Here is a 20,026-nt window from a genome sequence, read left to right on the forward strand (position 1 = left end):
GGGGTAAGTCGGCTAAGTGTAAACAGATACAAGAAGTTGTTGGTCATTGTTACCAGTGGCCATCACCGACTTGTAATGCCCGATTCTACTTGCGGTTTTCAGAATCGATGTCCACCATCTCAGCTACGGTCCACGCTTTTGCAGTCCGAGCGACGTTGCGACCGTAAATAGCGAGCAGAATCTCATCGTGGGAGTCAGGCTTTAGCGCCCATTCTGCGGCGTCCACGTGAAATGAATCGCCGCACGTCGCATTATTCACGCAAAGTTTTGCCTCGATAGTTTTGCTGAAGCCGCTCAAGTAGTCAGACATTGTTAGGAGGACGTAGAATCAACAATTCCAACGCGAAAAAGAGCACGGGGACTCCCACCGACGCCTACAACAACGCAATTCAATGGTTTGTTTATGGGCGACGGCGGACTTCTTGCCCACCATCCACCGCGCATGCGCGGCGCCGGTGGCGTCCACTAGGGGCGCTCCGGTTTGTTTGTAAACATGAGTTGGTGTATACACAAAAAGGAAAATTACTAATGCTCCGCGAGGAGTCGCACCCTTTGTACTGCGGCTCCTGAGGTGAAAACGCGATTCATTGAACGCAGCTTTATTTTTTCTTTGCAACTCTCTCGCACTCAAAAATGTATCTTCCCCCTCCCAGCAGACGACGCCATCTTCAAGCGCGCCGGGAGAAGGAAAAGGCTCGGTATGGTCGCGCGCCATGCTTATGTCACGTTGTCGAAGAGCCGGCACTTTACAGACCATCGCGTTGGCGTAAAAATCGCAACCGACGGCGGCCGGCACGCTGCGTCCGCCGCGAAAAAGGTCTCGCTCTATTTCGCGCCACGTGAGCCCGACCCACCGTGGCCCGACCACACTGCTCCGCGCGCACTTGCCTGGCTCGTTGCACAGGCGCTGTAGCATCCAGGGTCCAGGAGCCTGGTAACGCTAGCGGCGGACTGTAAAGAGGCGTACCTCTCGCGCGCCGGGGCTAGCGTAGTTAGCGCCAAATCACCGCTGGCGGCCGCGCAGTAGGCGTCGGAATTAAGGTCCCTGTATCTCGGAAAAGATACGGGGCATCCTTTTTCCTCCTCCTCCAAAAAAGCCCTTCTTACCCCACCTCTAAGTTCCAGTTTGCGACGGAGGCGCCCTCTGGATGTTCCCAAGAGTCTCGACGTCTCGGTCAGCTGGAGCGGGCGGGATGTCGATCGTGTGGACCTTTCTCGTCATATAGGTGTGGCAATTAGCTCATTTAGAGCCCACATTCGCGTCCGACCGTCCTCAAGCCGCTCTAGATCTGTCCGTCCAACCGTGGATCCCAAGACTGCTTTCGATAATCGTCCCAATCGTCCCAATCGTCCCTACCGAGTTGCATTATCGGTCAGTGTCTCGTGAGTGTCCGCCCACCTTTCGGCTTCACAGGAATTGCAAGTCGTTTTTAATCACGATATCAAACCGCCAAATTGCAAATATATTCTCCACGGTTTAAAATGATTCACTACTTTTTTTTATATGTGTCATTAGCGAGCTTTCGGGAGGATTTGGCCTACGGGCGCTAAAAACAATTTGGCGGCCTAGAAAGCAAAATACTATTTTCTTTCTCATCAGGGAAGTGTTCATGTGGTTGGCACTAAGCTAGCATTTTTAAGCTGACTGCAGTACTAGTAATGATAAAATTCGCTACGTATTTCTGTGCCTGTGTATTGTATACATGCTGTAAAACTTTGCGACACCGCGGGCTTTTCGCTATAGGGCTTCGCGGTGCCGCTATACTCTTCCGAGCGTAACAAATACAATTTTCGTTATTTTATTCGATGAAACAATTTTAGAACTGAAAACTCCGTGTTCGTTTAGTTGTGTAACTCCTTAATGTTATCAGTGTCTGAATCTTCTGTTATTCGTTCATATTGAAAAAACAATAGAAATCCAGATTTATTACAATTCACGCTGCTTTTACACTCCTGGGCCAGCGTCCTAGGGCTAGAAACCCAGTGCAGAGTTGGGATCCAGCGCTCGGTTTTAGCACCTATCCGAGAGTAGTGTTTTTTTTTTGTTTTTTTTTTTTTTGTTTTTTGCAACTGTTGCACAGTCATAAGCTGGCCGCGTACAGCTGTTGCTATACTAAAATGCTGGAGATGACGTATGCGTTCACTGCGCTCTTTTTTACGTTCAATAAATCAGGTGCGTAGTGACACAAGCTGAAAAAGGACGCGTTCGAGCAGAAAGCTACCGTAGTATTTGCGAAACACTGAGAGGCTCTGGCGAGAGGCCTCATCGTCTCCACCCGTGCTCCGTGCAAACTGACAGTGTCTGATTTTCGCGTTCCTCCCTGGCCCAGAAAACATTTTCCGAAGGCTATGCTTCGTACATTGTTTTTTGCCGTTCTAGTCGCCTGCGTTGCCGCAACGGACATGGAAGATGGACAGGTTGTTGAAACGAAGCAGGGGCAACTGAAGGGACGGACACAAACAGTGTCCGGGAAAACGGTTCAAGTTTATTTTGGGATTCCATACGCAGAACCTCCGATTAATCACCTTCGCTTCCGCAAGCCAACACCCTCTAAGTCATGGTCCGGTGCTTACGATGCCACCCAAAAGAAGTTTTCCTGCCCTCAACAACTCTACCCATCGCTGGCAGACATTGCAACAGATCTATCCGAAGACTGCCTCTATTTGAACGTGTGGACACCCAGTACTGTAAGGCCGACGAGACCGGTCGTAGTATGGATTCACGGAGGAGGCTTCGCCTTCGGCAGTTCCTACGAGAGCGGGTTCAACGGTTCTCTGCTGGCAGTAATGCACGACTTGGTGGTTGTGACTATGAATTATCGCCTCGGTATTTTCGGCTTTCTAGACGCCGGTGTTCCAGACGCTCCTGGTAACGTAGGGCTCCTGGATCAAAGACTGGCTCTGCAGTGGGTACGAGAAAACATCCACGCATTTGGCGGAAACCCGACGAGGGTGACCATTTTCGGCCAAAGCGCAGGGGGTTACAGCGTGCACGCCCACATCATATCTCCCCTGAGCAGGGGCCTTTTCCACAGAGCTTTCATGATGAGCGGCACTTACGATTCCATCGTGCTGCTGGACACCTTGCTCGAAAGTGTAGACCGAGGAAGCCAGGTGGCCGCGAGACTCAATTGCACGGCACCGTTCCTTGATCTGAGCAGCCATCCGGACATTGTCTTAGAATGCTTACGCAGCAAGTCGACGGATGCACTATCCAATGCTGTGAAGAACGTAACTGACCCTAAACTTGCTTCGTTCGTGCCGACCTATCCGAACGAGTTCTTTCCTGTTCGACCAGTTTTGGCACTGAGGCAGGGTCGGTTCGCTGACGTCGACGCCATGGTTAGTGTCACGAGTTCGGAAGGCACCGTCATGGTGGTGTCGCAGCCAGACAAACGTTTCTGGGACGAAGATCTGAGCAATGTTTCGGTGGAGGAACTGAAGCCAGCTCTTCGGGAAATGCTAGTCACATTTATGGGAAACAAGTACATTGATCTCGTGGAGTATTACGCGGCACAGGCGGCGCAGGATAACAAGCAGGAGTTAAGGGAGATGTACACTGAGTTTTTTGGTGACTCTTATTTCGTGTGCCCCATGAAATATTTTTCCCAAAAACACTCGGGAAAGGGCAACTCGGTCTACTCGTTTGTGTTCGGCCACAGGTCAGTCAAGTCGACGTTGCCGGAATGGAGTGGCGTCCCCCACCTGGCGGACGTTCCATATTACTTCGGAGTACCTCTTTGGGACTATGAAAGCTACTCAGACGAAGACCGCAACGTCAGTCAAGAAGTTATGAGAGCATTCTCCTCATTTGCAAGATATGGGTAAGTTCGCTTTAAGTCAAGACGTTCTGGTCCAAGGGTTTTTAAAAAATTGGGATCTAGCCAACATGGCAAAATGATAAATTTCGAGGTAGTCCCGTTAAAAACGATCTTATTGAAACTGGTTCTAGTTGAATTTTGAAACCATTTTGTTTGCGCATTGCAACATGCTTTATTTATTGGACTCGATAAAAATTGAACTTATGGAGAAGCTGCTTTCGTCTTGCAGATCTGTCTTCTCAGAAACACAAAGATGTCTGTTGTGAATATTATGTAATCAGTGCAAATTCGCTCCTTCGTCAGACATCCAACGCCAGATGATCTTGAACACATACGTCACCAACAAAGTTTGAATATTAAATCGCAAATTGCGAATCCTTATTGCAATGAGGATTTGCGTCGCATCGTAGTGTCTACGGTTGGACATGGACCATTCAGTTATTCAGCGCATGGAAAAGATAACGTCATGGTGCCTTGCAATGATTCACCCTGGATTTGCACTAACACAAGACACCCACGCAGGGGCGCTACACCTTGGGTGTTAAGTGCTTCGTGAGTGGTGTCACCATGAACCCCGAGACATGTCGGTTCACCCACCCACGCCTGCTGCACGTGGCTTAACCAGTGTCCGGGGAGAAGGGGATTGTTGTGTTTGAGCTGAGCCCGGGGTACGTTCGGACCCTTCGGGGCCCTCCGGGCGAGGCAATATACCAATTCGGCCCCTGTTTCTCGCAGACAGTTGTCCCGGCTTGGCAAGTCAGTTGCTTTCCCCTCTTCAATCCCCACGGATCCTCCACTTTTATCCTTCCTGTTTCTTTTGCCTCTCTCTCTCTCATCTCTTGCTTCTGTTTAACCCCCTTTGGCGGTAAGAGCAAATCATGGGTGGCAATAAATAATCTAGTCTAAACCACACTTGGTATAGCGTCTTGGTAGCACTGGTAGAGCAGCATACTCAGAAAAGCCCGAACTGTTATGAGGTGTTGCCTCTCCCCTCGTTGGGCTCCGTGGTGTACTGTGTGCCACGCTGTCCCTAAACCTTAGCCATAGTAAAACACCTTGAGCCTGTACAGTATCCCAGATTTGTTGTTGTTCATTTCGAGTTGATGCATATATATATAAATATATATATATATAACGGGCATGGTGGCGGGAGGCGTGGGTATATAACTTCTCAGTTATATATATATTTGTATGGTTATGAGCGGGACACTGTTGCAATGGATGGGATATAGTGTTACTCATATCACATAGGACAACGCACCGACATGTTTTCGGAAAAAAAAAGTTTCGAACCCTGAAAAGTTGGATAAAATACAAGTTACATGTTACAAGACGCGACAAGCTACAAACTCGGTAAATTTAAACTTGGGAACTACAAGATGCAAACATTTACAGAGTACGACGTACCAACTTACTTCCGCGTTAAAAAAAAAAAAAAAAAAAAACAGAGGTTACAAATTTGGCTATGCATAAAAGTTACTGCACCACTCCCTCAAGTCTCCTTTAACAATCCTAAGTGACTACAAATCCAAAAGTACACCTGGCAACATGTTATAATAATGAGGAACATAAAAAAAACGTACCCTTTTACAGTACACTCTAAGAAAAAAATGGTGTAGTTGGGTGCATCAGGCGCTCATGCACCCTTTTCCTGAAAAATGCACCTTCCGTTACCCAGCCAATGTACTTGTACACCGACAATGAGCTTCCTCCTCTCCCTTAAAAACCTCTAGGTGTATCAGTGCATCGCCACGCTAGCCACGCGCCCCGATTAGCTTGTGCTTGGATTCCCCCTTGGAGGTCACTTTTGGTTTGGGCAGTTTCTTATGTCTTGCTTAGAACCGTTTTGTCGAATAGGCGAGATGGCTAATTCCGTTAAGATCGTCTCAGGGTGAAGAAGCAAAAGGCAATTTCGAAGCACGTACGTTACTGCGAGGTCAGTGTGCTCTGGAACAAGCCGATTGTGCACATGCAGACCTGACGTTATCTCTGAAATTAACAAAAGCGGAGTTACAGAAAAAGTTGACTTCTCGCGCGTGCAAAAGAAAAAAGAGATGAGCGTCGTAGCGCAAATAAAGGTGATTTCGGTCTTCGGTCATGTTATATACGGTGCACAAATTCCGATTGTTAGCGCCGGGACGACTAAGGTCTTCTGCGTCTTCTACGATAACTTCCATTTTTCAAAGTCCACTTTCTTTTTGTGTCGCAGGCTATGCTATGCCGGCGCGGTCTCTCTTCCTCCAGCTTTTATGGGGGTTTTCTTTGCTTTTTTTTTTATCTCTATCGTGTTTACTTGGCGTTGGAACCATCGCGTATTTTTCTTTGCCTTGTTTGGTTTAGTTTTTACTCTCTTTCCTTAGCTTCGGCGCTTGCCATGCCCGGAGATTTTGAGGGCCGTCTGAAACTTTATGGTTGTTGTTGTTGTTTTCTTTCACTGTCGTCTGCGATAACCACCCATTTTCGCCTTCAATTGAGTTTATAATCCAAAATATTCATATGTGCCCTTTGATATTTATTAAATATATTAAAAAGTGCAATTTCGTTATACATTTCTATTCGGATTTTATTTGTGTACGTGGGCACATCTGCTATGGGTCATTGTTTCTTCATTAACCGGCCGCCTTCGGGCATACACCAGCGCATACTAGGAGATGGTAGCCATGGCATGTGTTGCCTACCACTGCAAAAATATTGATATTTTTTGCGATATGGCGGAAAATTATTTTTCCTTTTCTCTAAGACCGAACAAACGTGAGTAATTGAGTCACTGCCCCATTCAAACTAAATTGGAAGAGCTATCCAAGTCTGCCATCAAAATCGCCAGTGACGCCTCTACAGACCAGTGATTTCCCTACGCACCCCTTGGGGGGGGGGGGGGGGGGGGGGGGGGGGGGGGTACACGCCCACCTTGTTTTTTTTCTGAAGGCACCCCCCTTAATTCGCAACGACTCCTCTAGTCTCAATGCCCCCCCCCCCGCCCCCTAAAAAAAAATTAGACACCCACCTAATTTTAATTCCTGGGTAAACCCCTGCTACAGACGATTATGACAACTACACGGAGATCGCGGGGAACTTTACGGACGACAGACCAGACGCACAACTGAACAACCAGTCTATATGGAGCCGGGTGGGCAGCCAGTCAGATCTGTCATCATGCTTGTCAAGTTCAACTGCAATTAGAAATATGGAACACCTCGAAAGAGATTTCGTTGAACAACGAGGAATATTCGCACGCGAACCTTTCGACGTACGCAGCTCGTCACCTAGCCGGTAACATTGTGCCTTCGACACACCAGACAAGAGTTCAGCTGAAGGCGGACTTGAGGCCGCTGATCGACGGAACAAAGGCGCGGTGTGCAAAGCTTGCCTGGACACGTACGTCAACAAGGTACGCTTGAATGTACTTTTCAACTGCTTCGCCAAGCGAGCAAACGAACAACCTGCAAAAGTCACTGGGAAAGGAAATGCGAAAGCAAAAAAGGTCACACACTGCTTGCACGTATACCAGATTGCAGCGTGCGACTCTTATTTTCGGGTAGTGTGAGCTGGACTACGATATTCCTTCCCCTTTTTTGTTTTTAGTTCCTACCAACGCCGCGAAAGCAACTAAGCAAACGTGCAACGAGCAGCTGAAAAAAAAAAAGTGAAGCTCTTTTCTTTTTTGATTAGTTTCGTCGTGTTGCTGCCGCTTTGTTTGTTGTGAACTCGACACCGACGGCGACCACTACCTGCGCAACGATCGTCGTCGTTGAATGAGCTTCTTTGCCGGGTGATTTGTATCTTTGTATCGTCCGCTAACTTCTTCGTTTCATACGCCGTTGCTCGCGACTGTGCCCCATTTCTTTTTATTTTCGTCTGGCATGGCGCCCCCATCTTTCCTGAGGGAAGGAGTATGCCGCAGGAGCAGTCTTCTACAGGGGCGAGGGAGCAACTCCCTTTGAAATTGCCACTAGCTGCGGACTGGGCACGGAGGTCACATCAGACACGGTAGAAGAAGCGGCTCTTCTGTTCACGTTGGGAGTATACGGGCACCTACCCGGCAAGACGAGAAACCTCCCGTGTCGCCACCGTGCGGCCGAAATTGGAAACGCGCGAAAGCGGGGATACCGCCGTGCGTCGTCTGCTACGGGCGCACGTTTAGAAGCATGGATCTCGACGAGGGAAGCCCGTTTCAGGCTGAGCTTGACATTCCTTATTAAATGTTTTCTTTTTCTTGCCGTTTCTTCTTACTAAAGGTTGTGTTGTATCGTTTCCCATGCGTATAAATTCAGCAAAGTGATTATTAATAAGTCGGAAGCTTCCATAATCTTAGAGTGTTGGTTTGTATACAACCGCTGGTCCCACGTATTTTTGTTTTCTCGCACAAACCTTGGCTTTCATGAACTATTAAATGTTGAGTGGGTCTGTGGTTTGATTAGAAAATTAACCCGACTGATCGGTATCCTTTAATGGACTAATCAGTCAATAAATCCGTATGTTGATTTTTCGCCGGTCATATTGCGTGAAAGACGTTAAAACTACACATTTTTTTACTGGATTTACTATGTCATAAGTGGCATATTGCATTCCCATTCTTAACTTCACGTTGTGAGTCCTACATAAATATGAACACGGGAAGGCCTTCTAAAATGAAGTATTTTTTAAGTTATTATTTAAACAGTATAATCACCCTCGGTGGAATGACAAGCACTCTGAAGTGGTTTACCGTGCAAGCCAGTGTCACAAAAGAAATAAAGACGCCAAAAATCTTAAAGCAGGCATTTTTTACTCCTTGACTTTCTCGAGCACAAGACTCCAATTAACCGGCAGAAAAAAAAAAAAGGTGCAATTAAAGCATTACTTGAATAATCTGAAAATTAATCGATGAACTGCCCAGTCGTACGTTAGGTGAGGGCGGAGGGTGATCGAAAAGTCTCGTGAAGCCTCGCTAGCCCTTATCAGTAAAAGAGTATCAGTGCGGCCGATGCTGCCAGTGGTGCGCGTCGTTTGTTGGGTTTGCAGAGTCTACTGTGCTTGAATGCAAGATTATTTAGCCAGATATTTATAGTATTAGCCTCTTGACATCTGCGGCCCTCACCAAAAAAATTGAAGCGGGTGAACCCACGCTACCGAGAAAAGCATTTAATAACAGGAACAGTGCTGTGTTGCTCGGTCACACCCGTTTATTACAGTCACGGCAGATATATTAGAACAGTTTGTTTCCCTTGTTTCAGTTGTCCTGCCAACCGTGCAGTTTGCAGATCTTAACTAGAAGAGACACTCTCTTCTCATCGCAACGCAGTCGATTTGTTCAGACTCCACAAAACTTACCCACACTATGGCCCAGTAAAAGGGCAGAGGAACTCAATAGCATGGTAATTTCCAATACGGTGCTAACTTATCTTCATTATAAATATTTATATTACTGCAAAAGCTAGAGGTTAAAAAAAAAGCATAGAAGCTGCGATTTCACAGCCCACAGTACCAGTATTATGTTATCTGGGTTGGAATTATTGTTTTTTTTTAATTGCCACGTTGATGAGCCAATACATCCATTTAAGAAAAAAAATATTTAACATAAATATTCCAGTTCAGCCGGAGACAGACATCAGTCGTGGTGATCCATGCTTTCCAACGTCTGCCTAGAGCAGACGACGCACCCACAGAAGCGATTATATAAATTTAGGCCGCACGCTTGCAACACGATTCGATCTTCACTGAAGCACCGAACAGTACCGCATCCTTTTCCGCTAGAATTGTTTTCCCACCGATAGTATGAGACAAAATAAACGCAAGAATATACGCCGTCTCGCGCGCGAACGTGGAGGGCCTATGGGGCGGCCGTTCTCCTATCCCCGCTTTGATGATGATGATAGCGCGACCGTAGCGCCACCTCTAGGTCGATCTCGAGGCCAATACGGACTCCCAGGAGGCGGTACGAAACATGTACAAGCTCAAGGCAACTGCAAGCCCGACGGTACACGCCTTCTTCGACACGGCGCTCAGCCTATACCGGGAGCACGGTACAAGAATCAGTGTACGATGGGTCCCGGGACACCAGGAGATCTCAGGAAACGACATGGCTCACGCAGCGGCACAGTGCGGGATGAGAAGAATTCCTCAGTTACCATCCCAACAGGCATCCAACTGCGAAGAGTCAGTCGAACAGCCAGAAAATACGGCATGCTACGACCCCGTCGAAGAGCTGCGTAGATGTCGCAAGATGCGAAAGATTCAGCTAGCGGAAAAGTGGCAACCCGAGGACTACCCGCTTCCGGCGAAAACCTTCAAGCGAAAGGAAACGGTTCAACTTCGGCGCATCCGTACCGAAGGCGCGGTCACGCCAAGGCTCAAGTACCACATCAACCTCTCGCAATTGCGACGGACGCAGCCGTACGCGGTCCCTCCGGACCCGCGATGTCAGAGATGCAAGGATCCAGAAGCCATTCCCAGGCTCAACCATCTCCTATGGGAATGCCAAGCTCTAGCCTTGTGCAGAGTGGAAGCCATCGAGACGCTACCCGAGGAAGAAAGACCCAAGAGACTCGTGGATTGAACGCACCCGCAGGGCGAAGCCCAACGCCGGACGAGGATCCTCCAGTCGCTTCTGGACTTCGTAGCCAAGTCAGATCTTGGAGACTCCATATGAAAACATCCCTCATGACCCATCGCACAGTCATCCCTCATCACCCATAATCACGCAAGAACGAGGCTGCCAGATCCGAGGATCACCGCGGCGCGGATAATCTTTCTATTCGTAGTTCTTGGTTTCCAATAAACGTTTTCTACCTACCTACCATCTTTCCTGCAAAGTTCGGAAACTGTTTGAACGGTCATTTCTATCGTTACTTTTTGTTTTTTTTTTTGCTGCAGCGGCTGGCGCTTGCTCTGGTAAAAGTAACAGGTTGTTTGCGCACGTTTTAATGATTGCCTGAATTAGAGGTCGTAGCTTGTTACTTGTCTTCTTCCAAACGTCGAGAGCGTATGCTTATGCAGCACGCTGGCAAAAGACTACCATAAATGTCATCCCCTTTAAAGGACGCTTAGGTTGGCCCCGTATTTGAAACGACTTTTATTCAGCAAAATATAGCAAAGACCAGACTGGCCAGGTAGGGCGATCCAATGGTTGGCCAGCTCTATCTCGACCGCCAGATCTACCATTGTTATCCCTTTCAAAATGTGCTTCCTACAAAATTCGTTTACTCAGAAGTTGGTCAGTGATATTTGATAAGAGGGTGAGTCAAAATCTGGAGAAGTCATAAATGTTGTGAACATAATTTTGATAGGCACCTTGATATAGTTGACCATTGTTTCTCCCGCAGGGCACCGAAGCTTAATGGCGTCAAATGGACCCGGCACACTCCCTGGAATCCTGCGGTCTTGTGGCTTCAGCCCGGAAATTACTCTACGCAGTACGACATCGGCGACAAAAACTGCGGCTTCTGGAAACAGTTTATGGAGTGATGAGATCCGAATCGATCACGTGTTCTCGAGAAGGAATAAATAAGCTTCCTGGAAGACTCTCAATCTTTGACCAAAAAATCATTAAAAAATTGCCTTTACCTCTAAATCCCTCTAATACATGACGTGCATTATTGAGGAGTAATCATTGAAGTTGGTTTAGGAGGCATTTTAAAAAGTGTTCTGCGGGAATGAAAGCACGCATTGTTCATTAACTGCCATCCTCCTCCCCTACAAGATAAACGTGCACTACGAGAATGTCAAGATCATTTCGTTTCCTTTATTCGGACTACTCTTCACGAGCTAGCATATCAAAGTTTTGCCAGTCAGCTAACGTGGACACTTTCTTCAACGAAACTTTTATCACAAGAAGCATCTCGGGAAATTTTCGCTGTCACCTCTATCTTTCGCCTCGACCCATTCTTGTTAATTACGTAATATCCACACTAAGCTAACTAGTATATAACATGAGATCCACAGTAAGCATCTCGTATTCCTGAAAGAAGGATCCGCTAGTGCCCGCAGACCTCCACGTGTCTACAGAGCTGCTTCTTTCCAGCCTGGACAAAACGTCCGCGATGTACACCTTTTTGCCCGGTACGCGTGAGATGATGAAATCGTACTCAAAAAAGCGAATTCTCAGTTGCTGTAGTTTCGGTATCGTTTCAACGAGACGCTTTGTCAAAAACAATGGCACCGGGAGCTTATGCTGCGTCTTGGCGTGAAATACCTCACTTAAACAAAAGGACAAAAGGGTATCTATCACCTTACACCCTTTTGTCCCCATATAATACAACGCAAAACTTCATTTCAACGTACAGCGCCCTATAATCGAACAAACGGCCCCACATTTTACGAGGGGCTTGATAACGGTGCGATATAACATATTAAATACCTAAAGTAAGTATCAAAGACAACATCAAGAATACACTGAGTTTTTGCAGTAAAACAAAAAAAAACGATTTTTTTTTTTGTAGTCAGTAACACGTACATTAGCTATTTTAATAAGTTATATCGCACCGTTATCAAGCCCCTCGTAAAATGTAGGGCCGTCCGTTCGACTATAGGGTGCTGTACGTCAAATCGAAGTTTTGGAGTACATTATATGATTTTATATCGGACAAAGGGTGTAACGATACACCCTTTTACACCCTTGGTAGGTCATGACTAGGATTCCAGGTTTTCGGTTTCTATTCTTTTCAAAATTCGGCATACTTCTTTTCGGTGTTTATTTTAAAATTAAACTTTCGGTTTTTTCGGCGTGTAATTATGTAACAAAAGTTTATCGGCTTTTTTCGGTGAATATAAAATAAACACCAACAGACATCGGGTCAGATTATCCTTGTAGCTCTGCTATTTGTGATCACTCAAAGAATAGTGGCAGAGATACATTGAAAAAGAAATGGACACTTTATTTGGCAAATGTGCGCAACTGTAAAAGAAAAAAAAACAGGAGTACAAACAAGTCAGATATGAAGCCTATGCCCAAACTCTTGGAACTTCACCTTCTGTATATCAGGATTACATGATATTATTATAGTACACACACACACATGTACCTTCCCAGGTTCTCCTCGTTAATTTGCACTCTTTTTTTACTGTTAATATGACACCGAGCTTCAAGAATGCCCTCTCAACGCTAACACTGGACACTGACAGGCTCAGGAGATGAAGCGCTGCCTGAGCCAAAATTGGCGGTCACAATCAACCAACTGTGACCGCCAAAAGAGACACGGTGCGACGTTTTGAAACACAACACAACATGCAGAGCTTCCATCAAGTCAGTCTTCCTTGCGAGCAATGTCCACGTGACTGGCGTAACGCGCCAGCGCAGCGCGCTTCTTGGGAGCCGTCCGGCCGCCCCGCCGTGGCACCGCCGTGGCCCCGCCATTACCACCGTCTCCCGCGTCCCCACCGTTGTTGTCGTTGTCACCGTTCAGGGTTATTGTCTCTCGGAGTCTCGTTCACATTACGTGCGCAGACTGATGCCGTAGTTGTGCAGACGTTGTCGAATGTCGTAGACGCCAAAAGATGGTGGAGAGTGCGGTGCAGACGACACTTGCGCCTGGCACATGCCTGCTCCAATCCCACCCGTCGTTGCGTAAAGGATCACGTGACATCTCGCCATGTTTTTCGCGGCAAGAGGCCAATGTTGCCGGACGGAGCTGAAGTTTCGGTTTCGAATTCTGCTCACGAAGCAAATGACATAATGCCTTTTGTTAGTGTCTCTTAATGTAAAAATCACTCATTATCCCGAAATTTTCCGAATGCTGAACAACATGACGCTTTTATATAAAATATTTTCGTAAGCCCAGAAACAATGGAGTAACAGAAACCGCTCACGACCCAGGAGCTTTATATTCAAGGTGCAACCCCAGCCCCACCATGCATACCGTCAGGCGTAATTTTTGACGGTTTATAACTTTTTTTCATGTATTCTACAGTCATGAAGTTCATTTTAAATTAAGTAACTGTTTCTTAACGATGCTCTAATGTCTCGATATTACCATTATTCTTAGCTATTTTTAGCTTTTAAAAGACCATTGTCTGATATTGAAATAGTGTCTTCTTGACTTATAACGTCCCAATGTCCACGATAATTTACGTGAACGGTCTGCTGGATATTGTGAATTAATATAGTAAGTAGTAAAATAGTAAGAAGTAAAATAATAAAAGAAAATTAATTTTTTAATAAAAAAAAATAAAGTTTAAAATACTGTTAATACTTCGTGCAATAAAAACGGAATCACGTCAACTAACGAAAATAACGAGACGTTAAAGTATGAAGTATCTTCCAATATTACATTTTTCAGAAACTGCACATCGACAAATTACACGTGAAGTTCAGCATTCAATCCCAAACTTTTCCCATTCAGTTACGGCAGGTTGCAGTTTTCTAATGTCAAACACAGATGGCGACACGTGCTCAAGAATAGCTTGATTTGCACTTTTCGTCATGTGCGGCTTGGAACGCCACGTGAGAGGCAAATGGCACTGGACGTGTGGGTGTCCGATGCCTGAATGCCCGCGGTGAGCGAACCTGAGCTGTGAAAACAACAAGCGCGAGGCTGCAAGTAGACCACAGCTGCATTTGCGCTGTGGTTTAGAGGACAAGAGGACTAGGATTAAAAGGGTCTTTTTTCGATCAGGACGATTTTCACGTTTTGTTCGGACCACATGTCCTGGAGACGTGAGTGAACTCATAGCGTAGGCAGCTGCTCCTTTGCACGAACGCAGATGCAGCGGGGCCGAGTTCCCCAGAAAGCTCGTGCATCGAGAAAGAAGTAAGCGGCCAGGGATGTCAATTTCGGAAGAAAATTAAAGAAAAATGCCACACTGTATCGAAGTGCTACCAGACACAATTTATTGTGTTCGTACATCGGTCTGGAAGGCGACCCCATCGCCATCGGTTCGGTAAGAATCGCACTAATCAAGCGTGGGCTTAGCGGCTGGGAGTTTGTGCACTTCTCCCAAAAACAGCAGACGGCCGGTAGCCTTCTCGCGGATGTAGAACAGGAAAGGTCTATTCACGGCGAAGGATCGTGGAAGGCTTTTTCCTATTCGCACTACTGTTGCGGCGGCGGCCTCCGTGCCCTCTTCGTTGACCACGATGACTGCCTTATGCTGGACCTCGGTTACCCTCAGCCCTCGTTCGCGAGTGATTCCCGACAGATCGGCGTCAGAGAAGATCGAACGCATACCCAACTTCTTCAGGGCAGGGACGAGGCCGTACTCCGTTTTCAACTCGAACTTAGGAAGTTGAATCTCGAGAGTCTCCTCTTTCAAACTTTCCTGGATTTTTTCTATGCTCTCGACAGTCATGGCGTCCCGGAGCTTGGCAAGTTCCTTTTTTTCACTTGGAAGTACGATTACCATGCAGTGTCTGTCCCCTTTGTAAGACAGTTCTATGGCTTCAAAGTCGGGTTCAGAGGTGAACGGTACATTTCCGTATCGCATCATGGTTTCTACCTTAACCTCCTCAGATCCCTTGTTGTAAAAAGGAAGGGGGGATGTATTGTTGAGTTTGAAAGGGGTCTTCCATAGCCCCTTGAAGTAAATGGCATTGAGGAGCGCCATTATGGTGTCTGAGGGAATTTCGAAGCCCGAGATCTTGCCTCTGGTCTTGTTCTTCACCCACTCGTTAACCTCGGATTCCATGGCAGACTTTTCTGCCACAACGTCCACCGACCGGAACATTGCCGCAAAGGTGTCAACAAGCTCCTTCTGGTAACTTTCGAGGATTTTCAGTCTTTTATCCACAAAGACTGCATTGGCTATCATGAAACTTACATTGTCATCAGTCTGCTGTTCTGCCAGAATCTTCTTGTAAGACTCCAGTATAGATTCTCTGCTGGACAGTCTTGCTGCGACGTGGCCGAGGGCAGTGGAAATTTCCGCTTCGGACTTGCCCCTGGCGCCGGCGTAGACCATGGCGAGTGCGACGGAGATGCTAGTCGGCGAAAGGAAAATGTTTGATTCCGGGTCTTTGCTGCACAGTTCCTTGAGAAGCTTGAGGGCAAAATGGTTCTGGGCTCTGGCGAGCTTCACGTTGCCATCTTCAGCATTGCATTCGCTATCTCCCGCTAGCAGGAAGAACACGACGAGAAACACCTTTCCGGCAAACATCTTTGAAACTGGACTTTCCTCCTGTTCTTCCACGTTCCTTATTGTGTGTATTTATTCATTCACGAACAATGGGCTTCTTCGATCGTGGAAACCTTCGGGATTTTAAGCCAATGAAACAATACGTATCAAGGTATATTTGATAGGTGCTCGTAACTTGTTCATCAGACGAGGATGCGCGGAACCCGTGAAAATAATGATGTGCAGCCTTCAGGCCCCAAGAACAGTCATTTTCTATTCGTATTAATGTGATACGTCTTCAAAAGATGTCATTTAGTTTACCAGAGCTTTTGTTACGTCCTCCAGTTGCTTGCCTGGCTTGTTTTATGGCGTCGTTAAACGGGCTAAATGGAAACCTTTTTAAGATGTACTCCGGTGTTTATTACATTTACAAGCTGAACCGTAAAAATTCCGGAGATTCGAAAGTGAACTGCAAGAACAATAACTGCAGCAGATGAGTTTGTGTGTTTCTTTTTTTTTTTTATTTAAGGATGTTCCACTGGCATTGCCAGCTAGGGCGACAGGAGCAAAACGCATGGCTTCCTACACAGCATGGCTCCCTACACGGCATAGAGTTCAAAGCAGTACAAGAGGTGAGGAACAGTCTAGGCACAGATATCCAGCCAGCTAAACAGAAACCAAAACACACAAAAAAAACTCGTCTGGAACACGCAAAAAAAAATAAAAAATCTGACGTACTAAAAAATATTCAACAAATAATTATGGTCTTTATTACATGCATAATGCAAAAATCATGTGGTCTTTCATTATCAAACTGTAAAAAAAAAAAAAAAAAAAAACAGGTCACTGCCGCATCCGTGGTAGAGTTGGGAGCGCAGGCTGCTGCCACGCGGACCAAAAGAATTAGAGCCCACTTGGCCGGGTTTTTCTTTATCTTAGCTTTTCTGAAAAGTTCAGCCCATTGACGGCTGTCATCGCATGTTCTGGTTGGGGACACTCCTGAGTGTACCGCGTGCATAAAAGCGGGCAACGCGCTGGGGCAGTCACCCTTCTGTCGCCGACGTAAGATGGTACCATAGCCTTTTTAAAGGGGGGCGATGGTAGGATTTGTGTACTTTCAGTAAATAATGCTTAGAAGTATTCCGTGATATTCAATACGTAGGAGCCTCGAGTTAGACCTGGGTGACCAGCTCAAGGATTTGCCCATGTACCGCTACAAAACTCTACTTTTGTGGCTCCTGGGCCGCACCAAAGCGGAATTTTTACTATACCCTAAAAGGGCACCATTGCTGCTCCCATACAGTGGCGTACCAACTTGTTTTTGAGCGGGGGGTAGGGGGGGGGGGGAACCAGACTCCCCCCCCCCCCTACCCCCCTTCAGGGCCGGGGGGCGGTGTCCTTGGTATCCCTTGGGCACCGCCGGCCAGTGTTTGCCCTGCCCAGTGGCAGCTGTTTCAGGGGGGCAAAACACATGCTTTGACTCCCCACTCTGAGACTGGGTAGGGGGGGGGGGGCAAGCGCCCCCCTTGCCACCCCGGTTGATACGCCCATACTCCCATACCTTCGCGAAAACGATGAAGCTCGCTTTCACCCCTGGAAATAGCATCATCCATTTCCCACCGGGTTGGGATGCTCGGAGCTTCAAGATTTTAATGTGCTCGTTAAAGGTGCGCTAAATAAGTCACCCACCTTCCTTCACCCATCTTTTATCCGCCTTCCCAAACCTCACCAGAGTAGCCAGTAAGGAGATACCTCCCGGCTAATCTATCTGGCTTCATTGTCTACATCAATAAAAAGTTGACCGCATCTCCACGTGGTGAATGATGTTGATTGGGGCGAAGCTCTGGTGGTGCTTGTCTGCGTAGACGCTGAGCCGCAGCATGCCGAGCCTTCCGTTTGTTTTCTTCCATGTCAGGAAGAGAATGTGTGGTATGGAACGTGGTTATATACGCATTTGATCATTTGACCGCAGCGCCCTCTCGTCTATAAACGTTGAGCCAGTGCATGCAAAGTTTGACGCGATTATATACGCATTTGACCGCAGCTCCCTCTCCTGTATAGGAGAGGGAGCTGCGGCTCCCTCTCCTCTCCGACTACTCGCTAAAGTGTCATTCGGTGAAACGTGGGCGTTCGCTAAAACGTCATTCGATCAAGTGAGTGCCTCCCTTTAAAAACATGGCTTCGGTTAGGGCAATGAACTTTTAAAGCTAACGGTAACTGCTCGATTTTTTTCTTTCCATATTGGTTTATCATTATAACCTAGCTTATTATATTTTCTAAAAATATTATCATTAACGCACTCAATTTAGTTAACTGCGATTCTTTTCGACCCTGTTTTTTTGTTTGTTTTTGTTTTACACCTTCAGTTGTCGCCATCCGGCTTGAGGAGCGCTGTGTATGCGCGATTACCGGAAGTGGCCTTGAGTGGAACCACTGGTTATGATTTCACTGTGATCCACACAGGCCCGCGTCTATCGTTGAAAAGGTTTTAAAAAGACGCGAACCCAGGCTTACGAGACGACGAGAGCGCGAAACGAAAAACGGCGGGGAAAACCATGCAAGACCGAATGGACCATTGATGCTCGGTACTTTGTGTCGGGCGGCCGCTTGCGCCACCTAGCTCACGCATGCTAAATTATGGTACTCCGCTTAGTTTCGGTTTCGAAAAGCGACCAAAATTGGTCTTTTGGCGCAGGCTTGGCGCAGATTACTCTTATTTTGGCAAAATGTAGCAGGATGTAGCAGGGTTAGTCCCTTGGCGCAGTTTGGCGCAATTGGCGCAGCAATCACATCACTGTAATCCTTGTAATTACTGACAATTGCGGAGGGAGTGGCGAGGGTCTCTGAAGAGAACCGAACGGGAAACCGGGTCGTCCCCCCAAGACATCATTTGAAAGGCGCCGTGAGAGTTGAGGGGTACCTTGGCCTTCAATTTGTTTCAATTCTTTTTTTAAATAAAAGCTAGCACGTGCAGGAAAACACGATTTTCTGTTTGCTTACTCTCGTCCCCAGCCACCTGGTGGCAGGCACGTAGCCAGGATTTTATTTCAGGGGGGGGGGGGGGGCTCGCCCATGACAAAATGCTGTATGAGGTGGAGGGTGGAGAAGAGGTCCCAGCAAAATGGAAGATTTTTTTTTTTTTTTTTTTTTTTTGGGGGGGGGGGGGGGGGGGGCGGCCAGGATGGGCCCCATGGCCCTTCCTGGCTACATGCCTGCCTGGTAGGCGACGAAAAAATAATAAAAGACTTCAATCTGCAAATGTAAAAAATAAATAAAGGCGAGACAAAACGAGAAGGGGTGACGCGCGGCGACGGCAAAACAATGTTTTCGTCCATACTGGAAGTGATGACATTCCAAGATGGCGGCGCCCCTGTGAAATAGGGCTACAGGTGACACAGATTAATTCCGCAGTTGCTTTGCCAACGTGAGAAAATCATTGAACCACACAAGTCCTAACTAGTTGGACCTTGCGTCCAGAATGCAGCGTTGTTCTTATTTAGACATCCTGCACCCAAACATTGTCTAGTCTGATCCCGGCGCCTTTTTTTGCAGTCATTTTAGGATGCTGCATTTGAATAAACTGGTGTTTTTATCTGATAATTTGAAGGAAGTTTTGACCTAATTAAACTAATTGACGCAGAGAGTGCAATATACGCTTGTGAAGCTCGTTTTAAGGACTTGATATTCAAAACGAACCATGGATTGTTGATAGCAGATCCTTAAAGAAGTACTCCGCCGATTTCTTCATGGTCCCTGATTTGCTTGAAATTTTGCTAAACTCGCCAAACAACATCGCCAAAATAGTATCCCAAATATTAGGTCAAAATATTTTTTTTTTTACGAAATTATTGAATTTACAACTTTGGTCCTCACCGTGTTTTTCAAACTAAAAGTCTGTACTGGCGACAACGATAAGGTGACGTCATTGGAAGTGCCGGGTTCACTCTTTGGACTGTAGAATTTGTTCCCAACTGATTCGAAGCACTTTCATGGTGTCACATGAATGCTTTGGAAGCTCGCTCCAGTCCCCGCGCTCCAGCACGGATCAAATGATTGGCATATTCTATTTTTTAGACTGCTCGCCCGACTGGCAAGCTTGCCTGCCACTGACGTCATGGCACTGAAAAGGGCGGGTATATTTGAATGTTGGTTTTTGCATCATTTTCATTTGCCGATTTCGC

The 20,026-nt window shown here is 46.8% G+C and overlaps 2 protein-coding genes across 2 annotated transcripts; one reads left to right on the top strand and one right to left on the bottom strand.

The window, feature by feature from the left end:
- Positions 1-2,118: 2,118 nt before the first annotated feature.
- Positions 2,119-11,264, top strand: LOC115318005 (cholinesterase 1). Its single transcript, XM_042289711.1, has 3 exons — positions 2,119-2,173; positions 2,381-3,824; positions 11,123-11,264. Exons 1-3 carry the CDS (start codon positions 2,119-2,121, stop codon positions 11,262-11,264), a joined length of 1,641 nt encoding a protein of 546 aa, XP_042145645.1.
- Positions 11,265-14,687: 3,423 nt separating this feature from the next.
- LOC115311201 (intracellular coagulation inhibitor 1-like) lies at positions 14,688-15,887 on the bottom strand. The gene has a single exon (XM_029969844.2). The coding sequence runs from the start codon at positions 15,885-15,887 to the stop codon at positions 14,688-14,690; it is 1,200 nt and encodes a 399-aa protein (XP_029825704.2).
- Positions 15,888-20,026: the final 4,139 nt, after the last annotated feature.

This window comes from Ixodes scapularis, unplaced genomic scaffold (genome assembly GCF_016920785.2).
Source record: "Ixodes scapularis isolate PalLabHiFi unplaced genomic scaffold, ASM1692078v2 PGA_scaffold13__105_contigs__length_92229423, whole genome shotgun sequence".
Taxonomy (NCBI): Eukaryota; Metazoa; Arthropoda; class Arachnida; order Ixodida; family Ixodidae; genus Ixodes; species Ixodes scapularis.

Coding starts and splice junctions, on each gene's coding strand:
- LOC115318005 (XM_042289711.1), top strand. CDS start 2,119: ATGCTGGAGATGACGTATGCGTTCACTGCGCTCTTTTTTACGTTCAAT. Junction 2,174..2,380: donor TTTTACGTTCAATAAATCAG/GTGCGTAGTGAC, acceptor TTGCCGTTCTAG/TCGCCTGCGTTGCCGCAACG. Junction 3,825..11,122: donor TCCTCATTTGCAAGATATGG/GTAAGTTCGCTT, acceptor TTTCTCCCGCAG/GGCACCGAAGCTTAATGGCG.
- LOC115311201 (XM_029969844.2), bottom strand. CDS start 15,887: ATGTTTGCCGGAAAGGTGTTTCTCGTCGTGTTCTTCCTGCTAGCGGGA.